This window comes from Ascochyta rabiei, chromosome 12, assembly GCF_004011695.2.
Source record: "Ascochyta rabiei chromosome 12, complete sequence".
NCBI lineage: Eukaryota > Fungi > Ascomycota > Dothideomycetes > Pleosporales > Didymellaceae > Ascochyta > Ascochyta rabiei.
The window spans coordinates 627,885-640,117 of NC_082416.1; the positions used below are offsets into that span (position 1 = coordinate 627,885).

The window sequence follows — 12,233 nt, forward strand, 5'->3', positions numbered from 1 at the left end:
CTCTGCAATGGTGATCTGGGCTTGACGCCTTGACTGCAGCGTTCTGCTCGCGATCGTTCATTGGTCAGCCCTATGACGCGTGTCCACGTTTCACAGCAACCACCGACATCTCCGTTGGCGTTTGCTGTGTTTCAAACGGAGGGTTGTGGCTTATTTCCGCACTGAGCACATTGGCCTTCACTGCTTCCCCACATGCATCGGCCCACATTGAACATGCCTTAATACACTTAGGCAATCTACTCTCCGCCGCCAGAGTCCGAATCCAGATTACAAATGCCGCTTTCAGTTAATTGTCTTGATCGTGAAATGGCTTTGCTGACCTTTGCCTCCACGAGGGCGGAGGCTGCGGTCCGTCACACTCCATTGCAATCTATCAGTGGGTAAAGGGACTGGGTCCTCATAAAAGTGAAGTCAGCCTACGCCTTTGGAAGACAGGGCAGCTTCAGACTCCTCAATCACCTTCCTTCGTTTCATCTTACATTCAGCATGCTTTTTAGCAACATCCTTGCGGCGGCCGCTCTGGTCAGCACCGCCTTCGCTGCTCCATCCAACAAGGAGACACGCGCAAACCGAAAGTTGAAATGGTTCGGTATCAACGAGTCGGGTGCTGAGTTCGGCGAGAAGAACATCCCCGGTGTCTACAACAAGGACTACACCTGGTACGATACCAAGACCATCGACCAGTTCATCAGCCAGGGCTTGAACGTGTTCCGTCTCAACTTCTGTACGTGATGCACTCCTTTGAACGATGACCTACAGTACTAAAAAGCTTCAGTGATGGAGCGCCTCACTCCCAACACTCTGACCGGTGCTTTCGATAAAGCCTACCTTGGCAACCTCACTCAGCAGGTCAACTACATCACCTCCAAGGGTGCCTACGTTATGATCCAGCCGCACAACTACGGCCGCTTCAACGGCAACGTCATCACCGACACCGCTGGTTTCAAGACATGGTGGAAGAACGTCGCCGCGCAGTACAAGAGCAATGCGCTGGTCATCTTTGACACCAACAACGAGTACCACGACATGGATCAGACACTTGTCTTCAATTTGAACCAGGCCTCCATCGACGGCATCCGCGCTGCTGGCGCCACGAAGCAGTACATTACCCCCGAGGGCAACTCGTGGACTGGCGCCTGGACCTGGATTTCGTCTGGTAACGGCGCGTCCCTCGTTAAACTCAAGGATCCACAGAACAAGCTCGTCTATCAGATGCACCAGTACCTTGACACCGACGGCTCTGGTACGTCTGCCAATTGTGTCTCAGCCACGATCTTCAAGGAGCGTCTTCAGGCTGCGACCAAGTGGCTCAAGGACAACAAAAAGCAGGGTTTCATTGGAGAATTTGCGGGTGGCAACAACGCTCAGTGCATTGCGGCTCTTCAGGACGGTCTTGCCTACCTTGGCAAGAACTCTGATGTCTGGGTTGGAGCCGCGTGGTGGGCAGCCGGTCCATGGTGGGCTGATTACATCTTCAGCATGGAGCCTACGACTGGTATTGCGTGGGTCAACATTCTTCCCAAGATCAAGAGCTACTTCATGTCTTAGGTGATGAGTGGTTGACTTTGCTCAAGGCTGAGAGTTGGCAACCAGGTGTTGGTAGAAGTCTCACGGCATGAGTCCTTGTATATAGTTATCTTCTTGCTGGTTTGCATTTTCCATCTGAGTCTCAGAATAGAGATCCTTCAGGCCCATCGTTTTTCGTTTCGATCTTCTTCTGATATCGCAAGTATGCTGATGGTCATGAAGCGCCAAGGGTTCGGCAGCTACAAGCCAGCGCAAGTAGTCGCTGTGCAAGCTCGCAGTTGCTACCTCTCGCCATGAACACTCACCTACGTTAGTGATCTTGTCGAAAGTATACTCATTGTCATTTTCCCTCCCTCACGTCTGACAGCTTTGTGCTAACTCCGCTAGCGCCGTCCAGTGTCTCCACCAGGCGACATGCGCGGCTTGACGGTCTTTCCAATGTGCAGAAACACAACCCCACACAGAACGATGATGAAAACTCACGGTATCCTGGGCAGGTGGAGCTGCCTGCTATCTGAGTTTGGCCCGATGCCGTCATTCGCCGGGCGGTGAAGGCCCATGATCATATAAGGACAATGTAAATCTAGAATAGCTAAACACAAGGAAAGAAATACCCTCCACCAACACAAGGAACATCATGTCCTATGTATCAATGAGCGGCTCCTGGGGCAACGGCTTCTCAGGCAATGGCTTGGTCGGCAGCGGCTTCATCCTCTCCTCGTTCCAGCCCATGGACGCGCGACTGCCGCCTTCCTCATAACTATCGCGGTAGTCCCCTCGAAACATGCCCTCTTCGTCCTCCTCGGCTCCTCTGTTTTGGTTAAGCTGACTGTACACGGCATCAATGCCCTCCCATCTCGCCAGGCCACTCTGCTGCTTGACGAGCAAGTACAGGCTCTGGATGATGCGCAGCGCAATGAAACCACCGACCACGCTGCCAATGATGATGAAAAACAGGCCCACAAAATTGGAGTGGAAGACGTCGCCCACTAGGTTCCTCAACGTGCCCTTCTTGCCCCAGACGCCCCACTCGTCGCTCAGATATACAAGCTCGCCCTCCTCCTTCCACACGTCGGCGCCAAAGAAGCGCCTGATCTTGCCCCAGACGGTGAGGCGTGGGGCAGCGAAGTTGAAGCGGCGCACCACCTGCTCCACTTTTGTAATTTCGAGTTCGTAGACCTCGTCCGCGCCGCCGACAGAACCAAATAGGCCGCCGTCCTGGGAGTTGTGCGGTTTCACCTTGTGGCCTGGCTTGACGGGTTGGCCGGCAACAACGATGAGCAGGGATTTGCGCTCCGGGTCATCAAACTCCCAGGGAACGGAGACGCCGCTGTGGCCTGCGGGAGGAAGGCTGCGGCCGCCGACGGGATCGAAGACTATCTCCCAGAAGCGGATTTTGGCGTCTGGCTCTTCCTTTTGGACGTGTGCGGCGTACGAGTAGTCTAGGAATGCACGGCCAAGAGGGAGGCTCTCGCACCACTCTGTGCAGTCGTCACTAATGTGGCGGCCCTCGCATGTTGGGTTCGAGCAGGAGGTTGCTGTAGTGAGGTTCTTGTAGGAGAAGTCGGGGTGGAGCGAGGCGACGGCAATGTGCGGAGGGTTCGGGATGGTGTTGAGGGTCGGGAAGATCTTCTTGCCATTGAGGAAAATGGAGCGCGTGTCATTTGCTAGGGTGACGTTGAGGAACTGTAGTGGTCAGGGGGGTTCCTGTAGGCGCCACCAATCATTCAAGGAATGCACTTACCAGCTCTTGGTCGCCATGTGCAATCTTGCCCTCTGAGTGACCGTCGTCGAGATCCCCACCAAACGACTTTGCATAAGGACAGTCCTTGCATGCGATTTTGGTGAAATAGGAAATGCCTGGTGTAACCGCAACAACAGTGTCAATCTTCTGCGCACATTTCTCCACGTCGGCGTCTTCCGTGTTGCAGTCTAGTAATTCAGAGTCCTCGTGCGCGGCCGCCGAAGAAATGAGCAACGAAATGAGAGTCAGCCCATGAACACGCATCTTGGGCGGAGTGAGGGTTGAGTGTTGAGTGCTGAGTGCTGAGTGCTGGGAGATGGCTGACGGCTGACAGCTGCCAGCCTGAGCGATCTGCGGTTCGCCGGGAACCTCAGGGGTCTAGCGTGCAAAGGTGGGGCGTTGAATCTATCGATAGCGCACGCGGCTGAGTCTGGCCGGGATCGGCCTGGGCCTTGAGGCAGTCCCATGCGCTCTCAACACCCTTCTCTCATGTGCAAACGTGTAACCCTTTTGTTATCACGTACGTCGTAGTTGTGGTGAACGGTGGATGATAGCATGGGTGTTTGGACGACTGACCCTGATCTCGTGAAGCGCCTCTTTGACTCCGCCTCGCTTGGCTGGCAGCCGGTGAGCGACACAAGGCGCATTCTCCACGAGTACGTCTCCTGCAGCTGCAAGTATATCTTCTGTGTCCCCCCATGAGTTCTTACCATACGCCTCTATTCCCAAATACACCAAGTAGTGCACTGGACGTTGACCTCGACCATGCCTTCGACTCAAGATCCTACCAAAGCCCCTACTACCCAAGAAATTGCGGCAGAAAAGGACACCGTCGCAGAGACGATAGCGTATGCGCGGCGAGCTTACAGGGGAAACCAGAAAGACGTCAAGGTCGAGCCAGAAAAGTACGTTCAACGCGTTAGCTTGCATTCTTCGCTGACAAGCTAAAGCAATGGGTTTGTCAAGAAGCTGTTGAACAACGTCAGTCACGCCTTGCAGAGCAATCGCTACGGGGGAGCAGGCGGCGGATGATGGCAAGGCAAATATCAGCGATAGTTTGTAGTCATTGGCGTGAATGCTACTTGATGCACGAAATTGTTGGATCGCTCTCAACGTGAACAGCAACTGCGTGTAGTTCGAAAGCCAAGCTGCTTCGCCGTGCGTACCGAAAGGGTTCTGTAGGCGTGTGGCTCACGAGGCGCAGCGATGCTCTATTGGCCTGGCCTAAATATTTGTATGCAGTACCATTCTGCTGTGAACATAAAATCCAGTGTGCTTCAAAACATCCATATCCTTTTGTTTTCAGTTCAAACCAATAACCAAACTCACCCAAGTCTAGCTCGACAGCCGGAGCGTGGAGAAATATGTCAAACACTAAGCTCGACGCAAAGGACGAACACTTCAACCTCAACGCAGCCCATACTTTCGATGAAGAAAAGTTCAAAATTATCCACAGCTCAGAGAAACAGTGCAGGAGTGCATTAGCAAGGACGATGCAGCGCACCTGGAGCAAGCGTCTGATTGGATCGGTTGGGGGGTTCACGGTCGGTTAGTGCGTACAGTGGATTGTCGTTGCCCGGAGACACAGCTGTGCATGAAGCGCTCTTCAGCGTGGTGTGAAAGCTCAATCGTCAAATCATAATCATTGTTACACCGAATGCGCTGTAACAGCTGGACCCTGTGACGTCACGCTTTCTCTCCGCCTTTTAGCCAGCAGTTGCGCAATGCAATGCACAACGCAACTCAACTTCACAAACTTCAACCACGAACAACTCCAAAGCCTTTTAGACCTGCAGAATCACAGCTGCAAAACCAAACTTAGCCAAAATGCCTTCCTCTTTCCAGTCTCAGACCTTCTCTTCTACCAGCAGCTCCATCAACGGACGAACCACATCCTACACACAATCCACACAGAGCGACAACACAGGCACCCGCGTGCACCAGACGAGCCAACAGCCCGGACAGGCGGTGCGCGAGGAGCGGTTCGAGATCGACAACAGCGGGAGGAGGATTGCGGAAGGTTCGACGAGTGGCAGTAACCAGGGCAGAATCGAAGATGTGACGGATGAGCAGCAGAAGGAGAACGATAGGCTGTATGAGGAGAGGATGGAGGACGAGTACGCGAAGAGGGAGGGTGGCGCCTGAAGATGGAATGACCAGGTACAGACTTAAATTTATGAGATGAACAGAGGGTGAGAGTTATGTAGCTGTCATCACTCACTCAACCTGGTGTGCTGTGTAGGAAAAAACTCTGAATAAATCACTTCCTGCTCTTCTCCTGCATACGCCCCCTCCGTACCCATCAGCTCAAGAATACAGCACGCGACGAACAAAAAGACGGACAAGCACGGAGCCATGACTAAGTATTTTCCTCTCCTCCCTTACGCGCACGATACCCGGCCCCAGCCTGACCTTTACGTTAGAATGCAGCGCCAACATCTTCAGTATCCGCGGCGCTAGGCCCCTCCGCCGTTCTATCCGCCCCGCCCCGCCTCTGCGCTTCTACCTCTGCACCGCGCCTCGGCCACCCGCGACTATCCGCCGTGCGCCTCGATATGTACCTGCGCCTTCCGCCATGAACGACGTTAACTTTGCGAAACTGGGGCACGGGGCCTCTTACCCAGACGCGTCCCATTTGTCAGTTTCCTGTGAGATTTGTGAGAGTGTTTGTGCTGGATACTGGGGGAGGTGCGGATGGCGGTGGAAACACTGGTTTTGGTACTTAAGGAGACGCGTTTACTGCTGCTTTGCTTTTCTAGAAGGATACAGCGTTTACTGCTTACTGGCTTGTTTAAATTGCTGCTCCTGTGTCAATGAACGTCATTCGATAACTAGCAATACCTACGAAGCTTCAGATCGTGAGCTGTTATCATGGGACCCTTCAGCCTCGCTTGGTCGCTGTTGACCTCGCCTCTGCTGATCCTCGCGACCATCTCCGGTACTCTGACTTTCTACGTACGTACACGACCCAGCAACCAGAGCCTTGGCTGATAACCCCCAGATCCTTGCTGTCGTTTTCTACCGCCTCACCTTCCACCCGCTTGCAAGATACCCTGGCCCGCCCCTCGCCAAGATCACAGACATCTACCTCACCTACTACGCCTACAAAGGCTCGCGACACCTCGCTTTCCACAATGCACACCTCCAGTATGGGCCGTACGTGCGTCTGGGGCCGAACTTGCTGTCGGTCAACACAGCCACGGGTCTGAAGACCATCTACGGCTTCCGGTCCAATGTGCGAAAGGCTTCCTTCTACGAGGCGTTCCCCAGCACAAAAGCTGCTGTCAGCGTGCACTCGGCCATCGACAAGAAGCAGCATGCGCGCAAGAGGCGCGTTATGAGCAGTGCGTTTAGCGATGCTGCGATCCGCAATCTGGAGAAGTACATCATCGCCAACGTGCGCGTTGGGTGCGACCTACTCGGCCGCAGGGCTGGCGGTGGCGCAGACGATGAAAAGTTTGTAAACGGGCAGGGGTGGAACGGTGCATGGAACGCGGCGCATTGGTGTGAGTGGTTGGTGTTCGACATTATGGGGGATCTGGTATTCGGCAAGGCATTTGGTATGTTGGAGAGTCCTGTAAACAGGTTCGCCACGCAATTGGTCGGCAATGCGGCGCACAGGCATTTGATCGTGAGTACCCTCATGTACGAAAAGAGATGCATGATGGACTGACTGGTGTAGTGCGGCACACATCTTACCATCCACAACTGGCATCTCGACAAGCTCTTCTTCCGCAAGATCGCCGGCCAGCGTGCACAGTACATGCAGTACAGCAAGGCACATGCCATGGAGCGTACCAAACTCGGCCTCGAAGCTGATCGCAAAGACTTCTTCTACTATCTGCTGAACGCCAAGGATGCAGAGACTGGAGAGGGCTTCAACATGAACGAGTTGTGGGGCGAGTCGAACCTGTTGATCATCGCCGGCTCAGACACCACCTCGACCGCCATGTCTGGAACGTTCTTCTACCTTGCACAAAACCCCAACGTGTTGGCAAAGCTGTGCAAGGAGATTCGTGACACGTTTTCAGACGTCGAGGAGATCGTCACCAGCCCAAAGCTGAGTAGCTGCTCGTACTTGAAGGCCTGCATCGACGAGACGATGCGCATGACGCCTCCGGTTGCCGGTGCTCTTCCACGTCAAGTCCTTCCGGGTGGCCTGGAGATCGACGGCAAGCACATTCCAGCTGGTGTCGATGTCGGCGTGCCAATCTACGCCATCCACCACAACCCCAATTACTACCCCCAGCCGTTCGACTATATTCCTGAGCGCTGGCTCGCGGACCCAACGGCTAACCCCATGCACAACAGACTGCCCGATGCACAGTCAGCATTCAACCCCTTCAGCATCGGCCCACGAGGATGCATCGGTAAGGGTTTAGCATACGTCGAGTTGACCGTTACCATTGCGCGGGTGTTGTATCTGTACGACTTGAGGCTCGCTCCAGGAACGACGCTGGGTGCTGGCAATAAAGACCTGGAGGTTGGGAGAACAAGACCGACTGAGTATCAGATTCAGGACGTATTCGCCAGTAAGAAAGATGGACCCATGTTGCAATTCCGGGCGAGGCTTTGAATGCTCTGAAGAAGTAGATGATATTACAAAGAATCCGAAATGAACTCGCCAATACATGGTTTTCGGCATGAAAAGTGGCGTTGCACATCATCCAAGCGCGAGCTTGAGTGCGACAGCTGATTCTGGCGTCGGGTATTTACTTCTTTGGCGACTCGGTCTGCCCTCGATAATAACCTCTCTGTACTTCTGTTCCAGCAGAGCACCGACGTCCTTCAGCGGAGTGTCCTTGGGAAGGGACTGCCGATAGGCCCAGAGTTCTCTGTGGACATTGGGTCCACCTCTGTGAATCTTTGCTTTCGCTGGACGGCCCAGGAACACACCAGCTTCAACGTGAGAGTTGAGTGCAGCTTTCGCCTCCTCTGGCGATCCGAACTGGATCTTACAGCACCAGCCATTGGGCGGGTTCTCGTGTTTTCGTACCGTTGTGATGCCTACAACGTCGTATTGGTGGAACTTCTTGTAGAACGCGTGTAGAATATCGAAATATGATCCCTTTTTTGCTGGATCTACAGGAGGTAGGTCTTGAAACTGCACCCACTTCTCCGCTATCAAAGAGGCTAGGATTTCGGGAGAGGCCGTCATGGGCGGTCGAAACACTCGAGACTTGAGATCACTTGACGGTGATGGTTTCCAGCCGGCATAAAGACTGGGTTGGCGCCAAGCGGGAAACTTCTCAGGATCGTATTTTTCTGGGTTGAGACCAAGCCCAAAGAGAGTGAAACGCGAGAGCGTTTGTATGGCAGCAGTCGCTTGCTTCTCGTCCGATAATTTCATCATGCAAAACGATACGCTGCAGCCTGTTGTGAACTGGTAGAACATCGTGAGTTGGGCGCTGCAGACTGATTAAAGGTTTGATCGGTTGACTTTTGACTCATTGGCTCACTCTGGAAGACCTGCTCTGGCAAGCAAGACCCTCATGTCTGCCTCGGTGGTTTGGTGAGGTATGGCGATTTGAAGCAGACGTGGATAGTCTGCAACGGCAAATCCATGGAGGGGGTGACGCCAATTGGGATCATCCTGAGGTGACGCCGGTGTTTGTGATACGGAAGCAGGTGCAGAAGATGCCACGGCTCGGGATATAGTATCATGCAGACAGCGCCTTTGAGTTGCGCGACTGATGTTGAGCGACACGCAAGATCTCAAGGTTGCGGCTGATGTGCGTGTGCTCCACCTGTAACCGGTGATTGCACTTCGCACGAAGAAACGCAACGGGCCAGCCATGTTGACAGAAACACTGCTAAGAGATGCCAATATTGCGAAATAGTGAGAAAATGATGAAATCGAAACCTAAATAATAAGAGTTGCGCAAGGGTTAAGATTGAGGCTCTGCGCGTCAGTGCGCGTGTCTTATCGATAAAGGCTTGGCAGTGGACTTTTTCCCCTACTCAGGTATGCGCATGTATTAACAATATCAACAACACGTCTCTAATCATCAGGATAATCACCAGGATTCAACCTCCGTCGTCTTTTTGACTGATCGATAGTCTTGTAACGGCCATGTCTGCACCAAAGGTTATCGCACAGGGTCGCTTCGTTCTGTCCAGGGGCTTCACAACATCACGCGCCACCAGCTCGATACTTCGTGCAGTCAGCACAACGCTTCCGCGACGACAGCTCTCATCGAGCGTACAATTTCAGCAAGAGACTGTTCAGACACCGGCCACAGGACCGGAAGTCCCACTCACAGCCACCCGGAACGTATCATCAGGGAACAATGCACGATCAATTGCCATCACCAAGCTTCCCAAGCGAGTAGTGAAGGCTGATATCGAACAGCTCCTTCGCAGCGCCGGAGTTGATGTGTAAGTTGGGAATGTTCCTGCCAACATTCAGCTCAAGATACTGGATCCCAAGTCACGTGCCCACTAACAGATCCACAGCAAGAGGATCCAGTTTCGAGTCGATCGCTTTACGTTCTTCAGCGATAGCTCCTGCTTCATTGAGCTGGGTAGCAAAGAGCAAGTTCAAAAGGCCACGGAGGCCCTGAACGGGCAGCAATTGCACGGCACTTCACTGGTTGTCCGCCCGATCAAGGAAGATTTCTATTGGGATCAAGGATTCAAAAAAGACAACCGTTTCTTTTTCCACGATGAGCAAACTCCATCACAAGCTATCCAGCCTTTACTCCAGGGCCGTCGCTATGCACTCCAGGTCGAGAATCCTGGCTGGATAAACCAACAGGGCAGTAGCAAGTCGGCCAACACTACAAGACGGGAGATCGTCGAGAAGTACTTTGGACCGTTTGGAGTGGAGGTTATCGGGGCTTTGAACCCAATTTGGAGGCATCAGAAGAAGGAGTACCCTTTCCTGGCACACATTGATTTCGCATCGAAGGAGGGTGCAGAACAGGCAGCCGAAGCGCTCAACGACACCGAGATCGAGGGAAAGAGAGTATATCTGCAACGATGCACAGTGAACTCTTCGAGAGCCAAGCAGATTGGAAATGTGGACCAGGGTGTACTTGCGCAACTACAGGAGAGCGGCTTTGTTGAAAAGTCATCCGCTGAGAATGTTGGAGCGTGAAATTGTAACGCTGTTTTGATCTAATAGGGGTTGTAAAATATCTTGTACTTTGCGCGTCCCATATAGAGAGCAGTGCTCACAGGCTCCAGTGCAAACCGCAATGTAAGAACTCTACGAACGGTACTCACTCCGTGCCTTTCTCTCTAATCGTTTCCTCGCTTCTTTCTACACTCTCAAAGCCAGCTTCATTGTTGTACTTCCTCACACCGATAGTCTTGACTACCAACCACGCAGGAAGCAGCGCTACCGCCCAAATTCCAAAGTTGAAGTATGTTCCTCCCACCGAAGCGAAGACTGGTATAGCATTCAACCCGTAACTAAGCGCCTGCCATGCTGACTCTGTACCACGTAGCAGCGCAGCCAGGCGAATCGTCTCCTGCGGACTCTTGGAAATATGACCAATCAAGAAGAACGCAAAGTTGTAATTTAGCTGGAAGCCCGCAACGAGGAAAATGAAAGGCGCGAACGCACGACCAAAGCCTTCGTCTGCCCAGTCGTATAGCGGTCCGGATCGAGAGTACTGTGTGACGTTGATGGTGAGCCAGATCCACCACGCACCCTGTGTGACCATGATGACTCCAAACGCCCAGCGCGCTCGTTTCTTTAGCGCGATGCTGTGCTGATCCAGCCATGCGCCCAACAAGTTCGTCACTACAATCGCAATGACACCGGATAGGAAGGAGCCCAGAGAACGTGCGCGGACACTAAACCAGAGCGCGATGTAGGTGTAGTACACGGCCTCACTATAGACGGCCTGTCCGATCCAAAAAATGAGCAAGAGGAACTCCTTGTTCAGGAAGGTTTTCGTGGTCGCTCTAATTTCTTGCCATGGGTTATCGTAGATCTCCAGCTTTACTGGCTGCCTATCCGAACGCTGCACTCTATCCGGTCGATTCAACAGCAGTGCGACGAATGGACCAAGGCATTGCAGCGCAATGAAGATCAGGTACACGGTATACCCGACTTTCCCAGCGGTATTCTGCTCGTGGTTGAGGCCAAGGTTGATTGCGCCCCCAAGAATGCGTCCCACGCATGTCCAAGTAATCCAATACGCAATCATCTTCCCTCTATTTTTCGGCTCCGGGTACGCGATTGCAATGGCTGCTTCTGAGGCCCAGAAGATACCGGCCGATATACCGCACAGTGCCGCACCGAGAAGGACAAGCCACTCCACGCCGAATCGATTGTTGAGGTACAAGCCTGCGCTGTATGGTGCGAAGCCGATGGTTCCAGCAACAAGCGCCCCTTTGATGCCGATGTACTTGACGAGGGAACTGGTCAGCCAGCAGGATATGATCATGAGGCAGAAAGTGAGTGCGTTGGCCGTGTTAACTAGATAAGGTTCTTGAGCTCCTCCAGCGCCGAGAGAGTTCATGGCGCCCCAAAGTCCAGGAGCTGCGAGGCTACAGAAGCCAAGTATAGTGGCATTGTAGAAGGGCGTGCGGTACCATTTAACTTTCGGAGGTGATTAGCAGTGGAAGAGGAATAGTCGGGGTGGATGTACTGGGCTCTGTACTGCTTTCGGGAGATGAAGCGTCGTGAACGCCATGAATGTCTTGGTCGACCATGACGGATGGCTGATTGACGAAGGAAAAGGACATTTGTGTTCGACAGTTCTACGAAGTCGCAGTCGTACACACTAGTTGGTGGAACCTACTCGCGGAAACCGTGCATACGGTACACAACAGTGGAAATCAGCATCTCGGGGTCTGCGAACTATTTATCTCGGGTGAATCCTGGCGCAATTGATGCTTGATATTGTATGCACGTCGAAAGGTGGGCGATGTCGGATAAACCTGTCACATTCGATTGGCTAGCGAATGACGTGCTCCGTGTGAGGATTGATGTGCGTGTACCAAGGAG

The 12,233-nt window shown here is 53.2% G+C and overlaps 8 protein-coding genes across 8 annotated transcripts, besides 1 other annotated feature; 5 read left to right on the forward strand and 3 right to left on the reverse strand.

Moving 5' to 3' along the window:
• Positions 1-486: 486 nt before the first annotated feature.
• Positions 487-1,548, forward strand: EKO05_0007283 (Cellulase; the record flags this gene model as incomplete). The annotated part of the gene is made up of 2 exons (XM_038943437.1): positions 487-724; positions 776-1,548. The coding sequence occupies 2 exons, from the start codon at positions 487-489 to the stop codon at positions 1,546-1,548; spliced, it is 1,011 nt and encodes a 336-aa protein (XP_038794101.1).
• Positions 1,549-2,169: 621 nt separating this feature from the next.
• On the reverse strand, positions 2,170-3,535 carry EKO05_0007284 (uncharacterized protein; the record flags this gene model as incomplete). The annotated part of the gene is made up of 2 exons (XM_038943255.1): positions 2,170-3,213; positions 3,272-3,535. The coding sequence occupies 2 exons, from the start codon at positions 3,533-3,535 to the stop codon at positions 2,170-2,172; spliced, it is 1,308 nt and encodes a 435-aa protein (XP_038794100.1).
• An 18-nt stretch (positions 3,536-3,553) lies between these two features.
• Positions 3,554-3,583: a tandem repeat.
• A 453-nt stretch (positions 3,584-4,036) lies between these two features.
• On the forward strand, positions 4,037-4,303 carry EKO05_0007285 (uncharacterized protein; the record flags this gene model as incomplete). The annotated part of the gene is made up of 2 exons (XM_038943391.1): positions 4,037-4,176; positions 4,222-4,303. 2 exons carry the CDS (start codon positions 4,037-4,039, stop codon positions 4,301-4,303), a joined length of 222 nt encoding a protein of 73 aa, XP_038794099.1.
• Positions 4,304-5,098: 795 nt separating this feature from the next.
• Positions 5,099-5,416, forward strand: EKO05_0007286 (uncharacterized protein; the record flags this gene model as incomplete). The annotated part of the gene is made up of 1 exon (XM_038947227.1): positions 5,099-5,416. The coding sequence occupies one exon, from the start codon at positions 5,099-5,101 to the stop codon at positions 5,414-5,416; it is 318 nt and encodes a 105-aa protein (XP_038794098.1).
• Positions 5,417-6,142: 726 nt separating this feature from the next.
• EKO05_0007287 (uncharacterized protein) lies at positions 6,143-7,847 on the forward strand (the record flags this gene model as incomplete). Its single annotated transcript, XM_038943410.1, has 3 exons — positions 6,143-6,226; positions 6,273-6,902; positions 6,954-7,847. 3 exons carry the CDS (start codon positions 6,143-6,145, stop codon positions 7,845-7,847), a joined length of 1,608 nt encoding a protein of 535 aa, XP_038794097.1.
• An 87-nt stretch (positions 7,848-7,934) lies between these two features.
• On the reverse strand, positions 7,935-8,666 carry EKO05_0007288 (uncharacterized protein; the record flags this gene model as incomplete). The annotated part of the gene is made up of 1 exon (XM_038947226.1): positions 7,935-8,666. The coding sequence occupies one exon, from the start codon at positions 8,664-8,666 to the stop codon at positions 7,935-7,937; it is 732 nt and encodes a 243-aa protein (XP_038794096.1).
• A 678-nt stretch (positions 8,667-9,344) lies between these two features.
• On the forward strand, positions 9,345-10,370 carry EKO05_0007289 (uncharacterized protein; the record flags this gene model as incomplete). Its single annotated transcript, XM_038943350.1, has 2 exons — positions 9,345-9,649; positions 9,728-10,370. 2 exons carry the CDS (start codon positions 9,345-9,347, stop codon positions 10,368-10,370), a joined length of 948 nt encoding a protein of 315 aa, XP_038794095.1.
• Positions 10,371-10,494: 124 nt separating this feature from the next.
• EKO05_0007290 (uncharacterized protein) lies at positions 10,495-11,938 on the reverse strand (the record flags this gene model as incomplete). The annotated part of the gene is made up of 2 exons (XM_038943438.2): positions 10,495-11,825; positions 11,875-11,938. 2 exons carry the CDS (start codon positions 11,936-11,938, stop codon positions 10,495-10,497), a joined length of 1,395 nt encoding a protein of 464 aa, XP_038794094.2.
• Positions 11,939-12,233: the final 295 nt, after the last annotated feature.